The 15,482-nt window shown below is 46.5% G+C and overlaps 1 protein-coding gene across 2 annotated transcripts; it reads right to left on the bottom strand.

Moving 5' to 3' along the window:
- Window positions 1-2,455: 2,455 nt before the first annotated feature.
- Window positions 2,456-15,478, bottom strand: LOC137094701 (ribitol 5-phosphate transferase FKRP-like). Of its 2 annotated transcripts, none has more exons than XM_067461842.1 (3): window positions 15,378-15,478; window positions 11,524-11,605; window positions 2,456-6,583 (listed from the first exon to the last, which is right to left on the bottom strand). In XM_067461842.1, exon 3 carries the CDS (start codon window positions 6,489-6,491, stop codon window positions 4,974-4,976), a length of 1,518 nt encoding a protein of 505 aa, XP_067317943.1. In that variant the 5' UTR covers window positions 6,492-6,583; window positions 11,524-11,605; window positions 15,378-15,478; the 3' UTR covers window positions 2,456-4,973. The 2 variants fall into 2 exon arrangements, with proteins under 2 accessions (XP_067317943.1, XP_067317944.1); XM_067461843.1 differs by having other exon boundaries at window positions 11,524-11,617; window positions 15,378-15,471.
- Between the last annotated feature and the right edge of the window lie 4 nt (window positions 15,479-15,482).

Raw genomic sequence — 15,482 nt, 5'->3', positions numbered from 1 at the left:
GAAGTTGTCCACCAGGAAGCAGCCAGGTTTTGAAGCTGCAAGGCTCTTCAGGACTAATCAATGTGGCCAATGGCAACACTCACACTTGCCTCAAAGAGACAAGATTCTTTCTCCCACCCTGGACATTATTCCACAGATATATTAACCCCACTTGCCTAGTTTCCAGCAGACTTCACAACCTCTGAGGATGGCTGCCATAGATGTGGGCGAAATGTCAGGAGAGAATGCTTCTGGAACATGACCAGACAGCCCGGAAACCCTCCAACAACCCAGCAATTCTGTCTGTGAAATCCTTCGACAATACAGATTTAACTGTTTGTGTTTGTGTATATTTATAGTTATTTTATGTTCTGGCATGGAATGTGTCCCCTTCGGGGTGAGAAGTGCAGAATATAAATGTTTGAAATAAGTATATTTATGAGGCAGAGGGATGGCCCTCTTGCAGGGATGCTTTGGTGGTGATTTTCCATTTGTGACACATCTAAGAACAATAGGAGACATACTACCGGTTATACTTCCAACCTCTTCATGTTGTGGGAATGCGCTCATGTGTCCAGGGATTGGATGTTTGCTTCTATGGCTTCATCTTAGCCAGAGAGAAAAGCCGCTTCCCGTTTCGGCCCATCTGTTTCCTGCATCGGGGGAAAGGAGCTTCCTTTTTCTGTTCATCACCTTTCATTATTTTTCTACCATCGGAGGATCCGGCTTCCCTCTTATCGTGGGCATGGGACAACTTGGGCCTGCCAGGTGTTTTGGACTCCAACTCCCACCATTCCTAACAGCCTCAGGCCTCAGAGGAAGAGAAGGAAGGAAAGAGTGAAGGAAGGAAGGAGAGAAAGAGGAAGGGAAAGAAAAGGGAAGGACAAGAAGGAAGGAAGGAGAGAAGGAAATAAAAAAGGGAAGGAAGGAAGAGAACAATCGAAAGAAAAGGAGGGAAGGAGAGGAAGAGAAGGAAGGAAGGAGAGAAGGAAAGGGAAAAAAGGGAGGAAGGAAGGAAAGAGGGAAGAAAGGAAGGAGAGAAAAGGAAGGGAAAGAAAAGGGAAGGGAAGAGAAGGAAGGAAGGAGAGAAGGAAAGAAAAAAGGAAGGAAGGAGAGAAAGAGGAAGGGAAGAAAAGGGGAAGGAAGGGAAGTGCAAGAGAAGGAAAGGGAAAAGGGAAAGAAGGAAAGAAAGAGGGAACGAAGGAAGGAGAGAAGGAAAGGAAAAAGGGGAAGGAAGGAAGGAAAGAGGGAAGGAAGGAAAGAGAAGGAAGGAAAGAAAAGAAGGGAAAGAAAAGGGAAGGAAGGGAAGAGGAAGAACGAAGGAGAGAAGGAAAGAATGAGAGAAAGCAGAAGGGAAAGAAAAGGGGGGAAGGAAGGTAAGAGGAAGAGAAGGAAGAAAGGAGAGAATGAAAGGAGAGAAAGAGGGAGGGAAGGTTGGCCACAGCAACACGTGGGTGGTACGGCTAGTCTATCTATATATAAATAAAAATGCCCAGCTCTTTAAGCCGCTTCTTATAGGGCTTGTTCTCCAAACCCTTGATCATTTTAGAGAAAGGGAGAAAGGGGAAGGGAAAGTAAAAAAGGGGGGAGGAAGGGAAGAGGAAGAAAAGAAAGGAGAGAAAGAAAAAAAAGGAAGGAAGGAAAGAGGGAAGGAAGGAGGGAGGGAGGGAAGGAAGGAGAGAAGGAAAGAAAAAGGGAAGGAAGGAAGGAAGGAAGGAGGAAGGAAAGAAGGAGGGAAAGAAGGAAGGGAGGAGGGAGGGAGGGAGGGAGGGAGGGAGGGAGGGAGGGAAGGAAGGAGAGAAGGAAAGAAAAAGGGAAGGAAGGGAGGGAGGGGGGAGGGAGAGAGGAGGGAAGGAAGGAAGGAAGGAAGGAAGGAAGGAAGGAAGGAAGGAGGGAGGGAAAGAAGGAAGGAAAGAAGGAGGGAGGAAAGGAAGGAAGGAAGGAAGGAAGGAGAGAAGGAAAGAAAAAGGGAAGGGGGGAGGGGGAGGGGGAGAGGAGGGAAGGAAGGAAGGAAAGAAGGAGGGAAAGAAGGAAGGAAGGAAGGAAGGAAGGAAGGAAGGAAGGAAGGAGGGAGGGAGGGAGGGAGGGAGGGAAGGAAGGAAGGAGAGAAGGAAAGAAAAAAGGGGAGGGAGGGAGGGAGGGAAGGAAAGAAGGCAGGAAAGAAGGAAAGAAGGAAGGAAGGGAAGAGGGAAGGAAGGAAAGAAAGAAGGAAGGAAAGAAGGAAGAAAGGAAGAAGGAGAGAAAGAGGGAGAGAAGGTTGGCCACAGCAACTCGTGGTGGGTACAGCTAGTATTTTCTCTACAGCAGGCCTGGGCATACTTGGACCCTCCGGGTGTTTTGGACTCCAACTCCCACAATTCCTAACAGCCTCGGGCCCTTTCCTTTTCCTCCTCATGCCTGGAACAGATACACCCTCTCATCTCGATTCTGAAAAGCAGGAGGAAAACTAATATAATCATGACATCTGGGCAAATCGTTCAGTGTTTTCACATCGGTGTTTATTTCACATCCATCTTTGCATTTTGCACAATACCCAGGAACGGGGTCGCCACATCGTTTGAAGTGTCATTCATTTAGAACAATAACATTTCCCCTGCGTTCTGAAACACGCACCCAGCACCAGAGTTAATGAGTTGTATGAACGGCACCAAAGAAAATGAGGACATCTTTTCCATACCATTAGAGACGAGTCCTGAACTGGTTTTAATGGTCCTTGCTTAGTATTCAAGGCATCTTGGGAAGTTTACTTGTCGACTGAGGGTGAGATGAATGGATTTCAGAGCGTGAAATCTCAAAACAAAACCAAAATGACGACATCACGTTGTATCATGAAATGACAATAATTGCTAAGGGAAGTTGGAAGGCAGAAGGAGAAAGAGGAAAGCTGCATTACATTGGGCTATTAAAGACCTAAGAAAGGCTACTAAAAATAAACAAACCCTTCCTTTACTTACTTAGCCGATCCCTCTTAGTCTGAGGATGATGGTCCTCCAAGTTTGGTGTTCTGGTGGTGGGTTCGTAGATGACTCTAGAACCCTATTCTTGACCTGCATCTTCTCCCGCAGTGAGGGCATCGGTTTCCAGGTGGAAGGCGGTCCTGGTCGGGGTTGGCTTGACGCACCTTCCTCTTGGCACGTTTCTCTCTTTCGCCCTCCATTCGTGCCTCTTCAAATTCTGCAGCACTGCTGGTCACAGCTGACCTCCAGCTGGAGCGCTCAAGAGCCAGGACTTCCCACTTCTCGGTATCTATGCCAGAGATTTTAAGGTTGGTTTTGAGCCCATCTTTCAATCTCTTTTCCTGTCCTCCATCATTCCATTTTCCGTTCCTGAGTTCGGAGTAGAGCAACTGCTTTGGGAGATGGTGGTCAGGCATCCGAACAATGTGGCCGGTCCAGCGGAGTTGATGGTGGAGGAGCATCGCTTCAATGCTGGTGGTCTTTGCTTCTTCCACCACGCTGACATTTGTCCGCTTGTCTTCCCAAGAGATTTGCAGGATTTTCCAGAGGCAGCGCTGATGGAATCGTTCCAGGAGTTGCATGTGACGTCTGTAGACAGTCCACGTCTCGCAGGCGTATAGCAGGGTTGGGAGGACAATAGCTTTACAAACAAGCTCCTTGGTCTCCCTACGGATGTCCCGGTCCTCAAACATGCTCTGCTTCATTCGGAAAAATGCTGCACTTGAAGAATTTTTTTGGAGGCAACGCTGAGGAATCGTTCCAGGAGTTGCTTATGACGTCTGTAGACAGTCCACGTTTCGCAGGCATATAGCAGGGTTGGGAGGACAATAGCTTTATAAACAAGCACCTTGGTCTCCCCGGTTTGTACACATGTTGAAAGGGCTGTCAATTATTGTTGTTGTTGCTGTTATTCTTATTTTGCCCTCTCTCCCCAAGGGGACACATAGTTTATAATTCTATGCCTGAGAGCTCACCAAACTACAGATCCCAGAATTCCAGATAGCAATTAAAGTGACATCAAAGTACTTTGTGAAAGAGGTTGCGGTGTTGTAAACACCTTTCCCAGTTTGTACACATGTTGATAGGGCTGCCAATTATTATTGTTGTTATTATTATTATTATTATTATTATTATTATTTGGCCCTCTCTCCCCAAGGGGACACATGGGCCATCTAGTCCAATCCCCTGCAATGTAATAGTATGTTAAGTCGCTTTGAGTCTCCTTTGGGAGAGATAAAGCAGGGTATAAATAAACATCATCATCATCAGGATAGGATAATACAGTTGGAAGAGACCACATAGGCCATCTAGTCCAATCCCCTGCCATGTAGTCGTAAAACCACAACTCATTTAGTTTATAGTTCTGTGCTTGAAAGCTCACCAAACTACACATCCCAGAATTCCAGATAGCAATCAAAGTGGCATCAAAGTACTTCGTGTAAGAGGTTGTGGTGTTGTAAACACCTTCCCCAATTTGTATACATGTTGAAAGGGCTGTCAATTGTTGTTGTCGACGTGCAAGTGGTTGTGCTTGTTGTTGTTATTGTTATTATTGTTATTATTATTATTTGGCCCTCTCTCCCCAAGGGGACACATGGGCCATCTAGTCCAATCCCCTGCAATGTAATAGTATGTTAAGTCGCTTTGAGTCTCCTTCAGGAGAGATAAAGCTGGGTATAAATAAACACCACCATCACCATCATCATCATCATCATCATCATAGAATAATAGAGTTGGAAGAGACCACATGGGCCATCTAGTCCAATCCCGCCATGTAATCGTAAAACTACATCTCATTCAGTTTATAGTTCTGTGCCTGAGAGCTCACCAAACTACAGATCCCAGAATTCCAGATAGCAATCAAAGTGGCATCAAAGTACTTCGTGAAAGAGGCTGCAATATTGTAAACACCTTCCCCAGTTTGTACACATGACGGAAAGACAGTAAATGGGCATGTAAACACTTTGATGACCCATTGCTTGTGCTCACTGATGGGTAAAGGAAGGCCAAAGGTTTGAAATGCCGAAGGACCGCCCTTCACCTCCCCTTCTCCATGCTCTTCATGGCTGGGTTGGGGTACTCTGGCTTCTCGATGGCCCCTACGCCGAATTTCAGCTCCAGGAATCCCCGGAGGTCGTTGGGCGCTAAGGCCAGGAAGCCGGCGAAGGGGACGGGCACCAAGGGCTTCAGGAAGTGTTCGGGGAACTCGATGTCCTGCCGGTGGTCCATCCAGGTGTCCTTGGTCATCAAGCCGTTCTTGGGGTAGAAGGGCCACAGGTCGACGTGCAAGTGGTTGTGCTCGCTGTACTGGACGCGGTAGAAGTCCCCCTCGATGGCCTTCTCCCAGACGAAGCCCTTCTCATCCACAACGGAGCCAGACTCGGCGTTCCTCAGCAGCTCGCAGTTGGGGATGTCCTCCAAGTAGACGCCGAGGTCGACGTCGTAGTCCCAAGGGATGATGTCCTGGTGGCGGGCCGCCCCGAGGAGCGTGCCCCCTTCCAGCCAGTAGCGCACTCCGGAGGTCTCCAAGACGTTGACGACGTATTTGGCAGTCTCCCTCAAGGCGCGGAGGCAGCACGGCGGGGTCCAGCGGTCCTGGTAGAGGTAATCCGGGGTGTCGTCGTGGATGGTGCCGAAGCAGCGCGGCGTCTCCTTGCCGCAGCCGAACCACTGCTCCTTGCCGTCCTCCAGGATCACCCGCTTGAGGCCGAAGTCTCGGAAGAGCTGCAGGCGGTTGGCCTTGGCCAAGTTGTCGGCCTTCCACTGGTTGTGAGAGGAGGTGAGCAAGGGCTGGTGGAGGAGCGAGAAGGAAACGTCCAGGAGGCGGACGGCCCAGCCTCGGAGCGAGGTCTGGACGAAGAGGGAGGTCAACAAGGGCCGGGCCAAGGGGAGGGAGAGGTTGAAGAAGTCCTTGGTGCGGAGGAGGACCACGGCTTCCCCGGTCAAGGCCGTGCAAAGTCTAGAGGCAGGAGGGGCCGGCGTATACTCGGCCGTCCATTTTTTAAGGCTCACCTTGAGGTTCAGGCACTGGAGTGGGGCCGGCGAGCGGACCGGAGCGGCCACCATCTCAACCTTAGTTTGGCTGCTCCGGAACTCCTCCAACATTTGCTCCAGTTGGGCCGTCGCCATGTCCGCCTTCACCCCGTCGGGCACCAAGGCCATGTATTCCGTCCTCACGTACGTCTCGGGTTTGAACACATAGGCAGGCCGGTCTGGGGAAGGCTTGAGGACGACGACGTGGATGTTAGGAGCATTGGGGAGAAGCATAGGAGGGTAGGGCAAGCGGTCAGCTGCCACGACTATATTCAGCTCCGGGTCTTGCTTCAAGAAGGACCGCACCACCTCGGGGACATAGTTCTCAAAGTCCTCAAATTCCCGGATGAGGACGGTTAAGCCGGGCTTCAATGTAGGACAGAGTGAGGAGCGGGAGCCATGGTGAGGGTGGTCCCGGTGACGCTGCAAGAGGCGCTGCTGCAGGCTGGAGATGTAGTACAGGACCAGCAGGTTGACCGCAATGGCGACTCCCAACACACCTTGGCAGAAGGTGATGCGCATCTTGCGAGAGCCGAGCCGCGGACAAAGCACTCTGCTCCCCAGGCCCAAGAGGGTCCTGCCGTCCCAGGGTCATCCATCCACCTTCACTTTGCCTGAGATCATGGAGAAGAAAGAGAGAAGGATGGTGACTGTGGCGGTGAGGCTTTTAACATGCCGGACAAATATGGGGGTCAGTCAAAAATTATCCTCACTCTGGTTATATTAAAGCACCTGACTTATCAACACTTTGCTTTCTCTTTAGTCCAGGCATGGGCAAACTTCCGGGTGTTTTGGATTTCAACTCCCATAATTCCTAACAGCCGAAGGGCTAATTACCTGACAGGAAAGGTCAAGCAGCAACCTGATTTCTTGTGGGAGATAGCACAAGGGGATTAGCTCTCTAGACTGAGTTAGTTAGCTGTAAAAACTTTGGGAGAGTTAGCTGATAACTCAGGGTACTACCTAGGTTAGGTTAGTCAGAAACTCATTGCTATTTCTCTGAAGTAGGATGAGGGATTTTTGTAACCAGCAGCTATATCTGTTTGATTAGCTCTGTATGTAACCAAGTGAAGCAACTATTTTTAAGCAACCATCAAGCTATAGTACACTTTTGTAACAAGTCAAACGTTTTGTGCCTCTCAGAAGTTAATTGTCTGTTTTGTATAAATACTTTTTTTCTATTTCACTTTCATAAAGTCTCTATCATTCCTCAATCTTTCAGTAATCCTTTGCGATAATTACAGTCTCTTTAACCTCCTAATACCACAGGAAGTTCTATTAGCAGCAACCTGATTTCTTGTGGGAGATAGCACAAGGGATTACCTCTCTAGACTGAGTTAGTTAGCTGTAAGAACTTTGGGAGAGTTAGCTGATAACTCAGGGGACTGCCTAGGTTAGGTTAGTCAGAAACTCATTGCAATTTCTCTGAAGTAGGGTGAGGGATTTTTGTAACCAGCATCTATATCTGTTTGATTAGCTCTGTATGTAACCAAGTGAAGCAACTCTTTTCAAGCAACCACCAAGCTATAGTACACTTTTGTAACAAGTCAAACGTTTTGTGCCTCTCAGAAGAAGTTAATTGTCTGTTTTGTATAAATATTTTTTTCTATTTAACTTTCATAAAGTCTCTATCGTTCCTCAATCTATCAGTAATCCTTTGTGATAATTACAGTCTCTTTAACCTCCTAATACCACAGGAAGTTCTATTATCCAAACAGTCATTCTGGGAGCTAAGGGAAGAGTTGTGTTGGCAGAAGGGGAAAAGTTTACCTCAGAAACTCACTTTAAAAATCCTAAGGCATCTTGGGTTGGTGGCAGCATTAAACCAAAAGAAGACTGAAGCAGTGTTCACTCTACCATTACATACATCTAACATCATCTCGCTACCATACTAGCGTCCAGTAGTGTGATATTACATATAATCCTTTACAGTGGTGTGCCGCTGTGGGATACTTGGTGTTAGATAACTCACACTTCTCTATAATTGGTGCCAGTGGCAAGATTGATATCTTTACGCTTCAGTATGAGAAATGGCCTTCTTACCGATGGATGATGCCAATGTTGCCGCATGAGTCTTTCTCGGTTCCTGCTGGGCATCAACCACCAGCAAAGGAGCCAAACAAAGGAGTCATCCTAATGAGCACAACCCTTGCACATATGTTTTTGTCAAAGGAGCCGCTAATCTTCCTGGCGGAGCAGATGGGCTGCGGAGGGGCAGCACCACTTAATCTTGTTTAGATCAAGCTTTGCTCATTTCCCCGGAGGGATCGGCGGCGGCTTCTGTTTGCAAGGGAACAATGATACGCTTCCTCTTCTTCCGAGGGCAAGAGAAAAGGAAGGCGGTCGACATTGCAGGAGGGCGGTTTGGACACGAAAGGCAATGTTGTGATTAGAGAAAATAAACTAAGGAGTTTAATAACTGTAATCAGCCATGACTCATACAATTGGAATAGAGCCCCCCCCCCCATGCTCTCAGGCAGGAGGACACTATATGAGCCCTCCCGACAGATGGCCATCCTGTCAGAAATAGGTATTTAACTAGGTATTTTTAATTACAAAAATGCGTAATTAAAGAGTCAAGCACTGAAAGGGATAAATGGATGCAATGGCTCAGCAAAAGCTGCAGTTCTATATATGCAAGTGTGCCTGTAGAATAATAGCTATCGGTCTAAGGTAAACCTCAGTGGGAGAAAGGTCTCACTCTGTGAGAAGGCTTCACAGTGTGAGGTAGGCCTGTGAGAGAAGGCCTCACAGAGTGAGGTAGGCCTTAGCCGTAATCAGTCGTGACTCATACAACCTTAGAGTTGGAATCGAGTCCACCCTTATGCTCTCATGCAGGAGGGCACTATTAGAGCCCTCCCGAATAGTATACCTTAGGTATCAGTCTAAGGTAAACCTCAGTGGGAGAAAGGTCTCACTCTGTGAGAAGGCCTCACAGTGTGACGTAGGCCTTAGCCCTAATCAGTCATGACTCATACAATCCTAGAGTTGGAATAGAGTCCACCCTTATGCTCTCAGGCAGGAGGACACTATTCGAGCCCTCCCGACAGATGGCCATCCTTTCAGAAATATTAAAAATTAACTAGGTATTTTTAATTACAAATATGATGTAATTAAAGAGTCCAGCACTGAAAGGGATAAATGGATGCAATGGCTCAGCAAAAGCTGCAGTTCTATATAAGCAGATATAGATTAATAGCTATCCGTCTATGGTAAACCTCAGTGGGATTAAGGTTTCACTCTGTGAGAAGGCCTTAGTCTGCGTGAGAAGGCCTCACCGTGTGAGGTAGGCCTTACTGTGTGAGAAGGCCTCACAGTGTGAGGTAGGTCTTAGTCTGTGAAAGAAAGCCTCATGGTGTGAGGTAGGACTTAGTCTGTGAGGGAAGGCCTCACAGCCTTCTCTCACAGTGTGAGGTAGGCCTTAGTCTGTGTGAGAAGGCCCCACAGTGTGAGGTAGGCCTTAGTCTGTTTGAGAAGGTCTCACAGTGAGGTAGGCCTTAATCTGTGTGAGAAGGCTTCACAGTGTGAGGTAGGACTTAGTCTGTGTGAGAAGGCCTCACAGTGTGAGGTAGGCCTTAGTCTGTGTGAGAAAGCCTCACAGTGTGAGGTAGGACTTAGTCTGCAAGAGAACGCCTCACAGTGTGAGGTAGGCCTCAAAGTGTGAGGTAGGCCTTCGTCTGCAAGAGAAGACCTCACAGTGTGGGGTAGGCCTTAGTCTGTGTGAGAAGGCCCCACAGTGTGAGGTAGGCCTTAGTCTGTGAGAGAAGGCCTCACGGTGTGAGGTAGGACTTAGTCTGTGTGAGAAAGCCTCACAGTGTGAGGTAGGCCTTAGTCTGTGTGAGAAGACCCCACAGTGTGAGGTAGGCCTTAGTGTGAGAAGGCCTCACAGTGTGAGGTAGGCCTTAGTCTGTGTGAGAAGGCCCCACAGTGTGTAAAGCTACTATGTGAAGCTCCTGAGTAAGTTTGGTGTGAGAGAAGGCTCTGTGAGAGCGAAGCTGTTTATCTGCATAACAAAGAAGCCCAGTGTGGAAGCAAAGAAGGCAGTATAAAGAACTTTATTTCTGTTATGGAAACCTTGTTTTTGTAAATAGTGCAGCCATATTATTTTGCTGCAAAGAACAACCTCCTATGTGCTACTGATGTTGGGTCACACTGCTACTAATAAGTTACTCAGTCTTTTGTTAATAATCCCACTCACCCAACATATCCAGCGATAGATATAATTATGATATAATTGATTTATGATGCAGCTCCAATACCTTTAGATTCATAGAATCCTAGAGTTGGCAGGAAGGCATCATCTGATCCCCCCAGACAGATGGCCACCCAGCCATAGAGAGATATAATTTGTATATATTGGTTTATGATGCTGCTTGAATACCCTTAGATCCCAGAGTTGGAAGATACTCCCAAAGGTCATTCAGTCTAACCCCCTTCTGCCAGATGGAAAGGGATCATCCGAGCCCTCCTGACAGATGGCCATCCAGCCACAGGTAGATATAATTGATATATAACATATATGATGTAGCTTGAATACACTTAGATTCACAGAACACTAGAGTTGGTATAGAGTCCACCCTTATTCTGCCAGGCAAGAGGGCACCATCCGTATCTTGGGAAGTCTGACTTGGTCACGGTGGTACACGCTTTGGTCACATCCCGCCTCGACTACTGCAACGCTCTCTACGTGGGGCTGCCCTTGAAGACGGCCCGGAAGCTCCAGCTAGTCCAGCGCGCGGCAGCCATGTTGTTAACTGGAGCGGGACGCAGGGAGCATACAACGCCCTTGCTGTCCCAGCTCCACTGGCTGCCGATTTGCTACCGGGCCCAATTTAAGGTGCTGGTGCTATCCTACAAAGCCCTAAACGGTTCCGGCCCAAAATACCTTGCGGACCGCATCTCGGCCTACGAGCCCACGAGGACCTTGAGATCATCTGGGGAGGCCCTTCTCTCGGTCCCGCCTGCCTCACAGGCACGCCTGGCGGGGACAAGAGAGCGGGCCTTCTCGGTGGTGGCCCCATGGCTATGGAACTCCCTCCCTGCTGAAATTAGACAGGCGCCCTCCCTTATGGCCTTCCGTAAGGGCCTGAAAACATGGCTCTTCGAGAAGGCCTTCAACTGAGTGCTATGTTATCGGAATGACGACCGGAATGGACTACGACCATGAGATTGATTATGACCCCAAAATAAGACGAAGCGGATTTTTAGTTTAATTAGATGTTTGTATTAGTAAGATGTTGTGTTGTGGTCTTGAATCATTGTAAACTGTTGTTTTCTCTATGTTTTGTACACCGCCACGAGTCGCCCTAGGGCTGAGAGCGGCGGTTAACAAGTGCAAGTAATAAATAAATAAATAAATAAATATAACTGATATATGATGCAGCTTGAATACACTTAGATTCACAGAACACTAGAGTTGGTATAGAGTCCACCCTTATTCTGCCAGGCAGGAGGGCACCATCTGAGCCCTCCCGACAGATGGCCAGCCATAGATAGTTGTAATTTATATATAACTGATTCATGATTCAGCTTGAATAAGATTCATAGAAAATACCTGTTGTGGAGAGACAGGATGGCAATGGTGTTCGGCAGGATCAACAAGGCGCTTTCTTCCCTCCAAAGCAACATTCAGGAGGCTGAAAAGGAAACTGAACAAGCTGAGATGCAATGAAAGACCGAAAAGGTGCCACTCTCTCAGCCACTTGTTTGGATTTCCAAATAAGGGATGCTTCACCTGTATTAGGCTCCACAAAAATGCTCCAGCAACTCCACAGCTATTATTCTGGGAACCTCATATTTTCCTGATATTAATATATTATGTATTTCTTATTTTTTGGAGGGGGGGTGTTTCTCAATGGATGGAAGGCCTTATTGCTTTGACAATTCCCACTTCCTGGTTGCCATCGCAACTCTGAGTTCTTCCCACTCTGGATGGATGAGGCTGCCAACTATCTATATAAATAAAAATGTAATGTTTGTCTGTGGGATTAACATAACTCAAAAACCACTGGACAAATTGACATCAAATTTGGACACAATACACCTTTCAGGCCAATGAGTGACCATCACTCATAAAAACACCAAACAACAAAGCAGAAGAGAGTTAAAAAGCCAAATAACAAAAATTACATTACAACGCATGTGCTAAACTACATATATATATACACAAACACACATATAGACAAATATATACAGACACAAACACATATACACAGATTGGACCACAGCAACGTGTGGCAGATAATGGCTAGACATTTCATAAAAAGACAAAAATGGGAGAAATTACATAATACTGTATATACTCGAGTATAAGCCTAGTTTTTCAGCCCCTTTTTTAGGTTGAAAAAGCTCCCTTCGGCTTATACTCAAGTCAAGGTTATTTATTATTTTACTCTGTTATTAGTATTATTTTTATTTCATGTATTATTTTACTCTCTTTATTATTATTATTATTACCTTATTATTATTATCATTATTATTAGATTTATTATTTTACTTTATTATTATTATTGCATTTATTATTTTACTCTATTAGTACATTTATTGTTCTACTCTATTATTACTGTTATTATTGCATTTCCATTATTTTACTTTATTATTATTATAATATTTATTATTTTACTCTCTTTATTGTTGTTGGAAGGATACGTAAGTACATTTACATTGAAGATATGTAATGATTTAATCAGAGTTGGGCAGTCTTATCTCAAATTACAGTTTTATGTAAATATTCAAAAACATTTCACCTCCTGATGCCTCAATTAATGTCATTTTATTGATATCTATTTTTATTTTGAAATTTACCTGCAGTGGCTGCATTTCCCACCCTCGGCTTATACACGAATCAATAGGTTTTCCTAGTTTTTTGTGCCTCGGCTTATATTCGGGTCGGCTTATACTCGAGTATATACGGTAATTTATTTCACTATGCTTTGGTGCCTATGGCAAACCCACTTGCCCATTTATCCCCAATAATATTTACTTATCCTCAATAAATATTAATATTATGTATATTAATAATATTATTAATGTTTAGTATAATAGTACAACTAAATATTAATACTATATTTACAAATAGCCGGTCTGAGTTCCTCCTATTTGGACTATTCTTCCCAGAATGGAAGAACCCCCCTGTTGCGCCAACTCCACTGGCTACCGATCTGCTACCGGGCTGAATTCAAAGTGCTGGCGTTGGCCTTTAAAGCCCTAAACGGTTCCGGCCCAAGCTACCTATCTGACCGCATCTCTGCCTATGAACCCACCAGGACTTTGAGATCTTCCGGGGAGACCCTGCTCTTGATCCCGCCTGCTTCTCAAGCTCGGCTGGCGGGGATGGGAGATAGGGCCTTCTCGGTGGTGGCTCCTCGGCTGTGGAACGCCCTTCCTACGGACATTAGACTAGCACCATCTCTAATGGTATTCCGCAAAAAGGTGAAGACCTGGATGTTTGTGCAGGCGTTTGAGTAATTTAGTGCAATCTGGTAATGGAACATAGGAATGGAACAATGGACGACGAACCTGGACTACGCTTGGATGATGAGAAGATTGGGTACGGTTGTTTTTTGTAATAATTGTGCATTGTCATTGCTATCGGTAATTTATGGATAATGTGTTAAGTCAATTGTTATATGTTGTATGGAACCACTGCTGTTTCTACTGTTTTTACTGTTTGTGAACCGCTGTGAGTCGCCTTCGGGCTTGAGATACAGCGGTATAGAAGCAAAGTAAATAAATAAATAAATAAATAAACTATAGAGGAAGGGGGATTTTGGGATTTGTAGTTCTTCCAGGATGAGGGATGCAGCTGTTGCTAGGCAACTGGTCCATCCCTCCATCTCCTCCAGCCAGTCTTTGTGGTTTCTATGGAGATCTCAATCTCCTCCCGATTGGTTCCTCCCACCTCATCCCCCTCCGCCTCTGTTATGGTATCTCCTGCAAGAGAATGAGATGGGAGGGTTCCCTAGAATTGGAGAGAAAAGGGGAGATGCTGTTGCGAACTCCCCCGCGCTGCTGCAGTGGTACCTTCCATCTCTATTAAGAGAAAGCGGTGGGAAAGTTCCACCGAGAAGGAAAGGGGGGAACCAAAAATAGTCCCCCTTTCCGCATCAATGGTACTTCCCAGCTTAAGCAAAAGCACCTGGGAACATTTCAAAGAGAAAGGTAAAAGGGGGTAGTGATGGAGGAAAGGCGCACCCCTCACAGCTCCCCCTTTTCCCACTAGAATGGTATCTCCTACCTCCTGTTCTAAACAGAAATTGGAACGTTCCATATAAAGAGAGATGGGAGATACTTCCAGTCCTATTCCCTATTTCCCTTTGCTGCCTTCACACCCCCTTCTCCCAATGTAATGGTATCTCCCACCTCCTGTTCAAAACAGAAATCGGAACGTTCCATATAAAGAGAGAGGGGAGATACTTCCAGTCCTTTTATTCCCTATTTCCCCCTGCTGCCTTCACTCCCGCTTTTCCCACTAGAATGGTATCTCCCATGTCCTATTATAAACAGAAATTGGAACGTTCCATATAAAGAGAGAGGGGGTATACTTCCAGTCCTTTATATTCCCCCCGCTTGCTGGAATAGTATCTCCCATCTCCCTTTATAAACAGAAATTGGAACGTTCCATATAAAGAGAGGGGGTATACTTCCAGTCCTATTCCCTATTTCCCCTTGCTGCCTTCACTCCATTTCCCACTGAAATGGTATCTCCCACCTCCTGTTCTAAACAGAAATCGGAACGTACCATATAAAAAGAGAAGGGGGAATACTTGCAGTCCTTTATATCCCCCTCTTGCTGGAATGGTATCTCCCGCCTGGGGAACGACAACCTTGGAGCGTACCATTTCCAAGTCTTCATATTCCCCCCTCTTGCTGAAATGGTATCTCCCGGGAACGTTCAATTTTCAAGTCTTTATATTCCCCCCCCCCTTGTAGTAATGGCATCTCCCGCCTGAAAGCAAGACAACCTTGGAGCGTTCCATTTCCAAGTCTTCATATTCCCCCCTCTTGCTGGAATGGTATCTCCCGCCTGAAAGCAAGACAACCTAGGAGCGTACCATTTCCAAATGTTTATATTCCCCCCTCTTGCTGGAATGGTATATCCCGCCTGGGGAACGACCCATTTCCAAGTCTTTATATTCCCCCCTCTTGCTGGAATGGTATCTCCCGCCTGAAAGCAAGACAACCTAGGAGCGTACCATTTCCAAGTCTTCATATTCCCCCCTCTTACTGGAATGGTATCTCCCGCCTGAAGGCAAGACAACCTGGGAACGTACCATTGAGAAAGAGAAAAAGGGGGCGAGCGATGGAAGGAGAAAGGAAAAGCTATAGAAAGAGGCACAATTAGCAGTAAAGGAAATAGGAAAGAAGAGAGACGGGGAGGGGGAGGGAGGTGGGGAGAAGAGCGCTCACCTATGGTTGCCATGGGAACCTTTCCTTCTCGCTCTGCCTCCTAGCTAGCCAGTCAGTAGCCGGAGCCTTGGTTGGTAGGCCTCACTTCCGGCTCACTATTTGGCA

The sequence above is a fragment of the Anolis sagrei genome, chromosome Y (genome assembly GCF_037176765.1).
Source record: "Anolis sagrei isolate rAnoSag1 chromosome Y, rAnoSag1.mat, whole genome shotgun sequence".
In the NCBI taxonomy this organism is placed as follows: domain Eukaryota; kingdom Metazoa; phylum Chordata; class Lepidosauria; order Squamata; family Dactyloidae; genus Anolis; species Anolis sagrei.
Note: the sequence above shows the minus strand (reverse complement) of the source record. Positions and strands in the feature narration are given on the sequence as shown.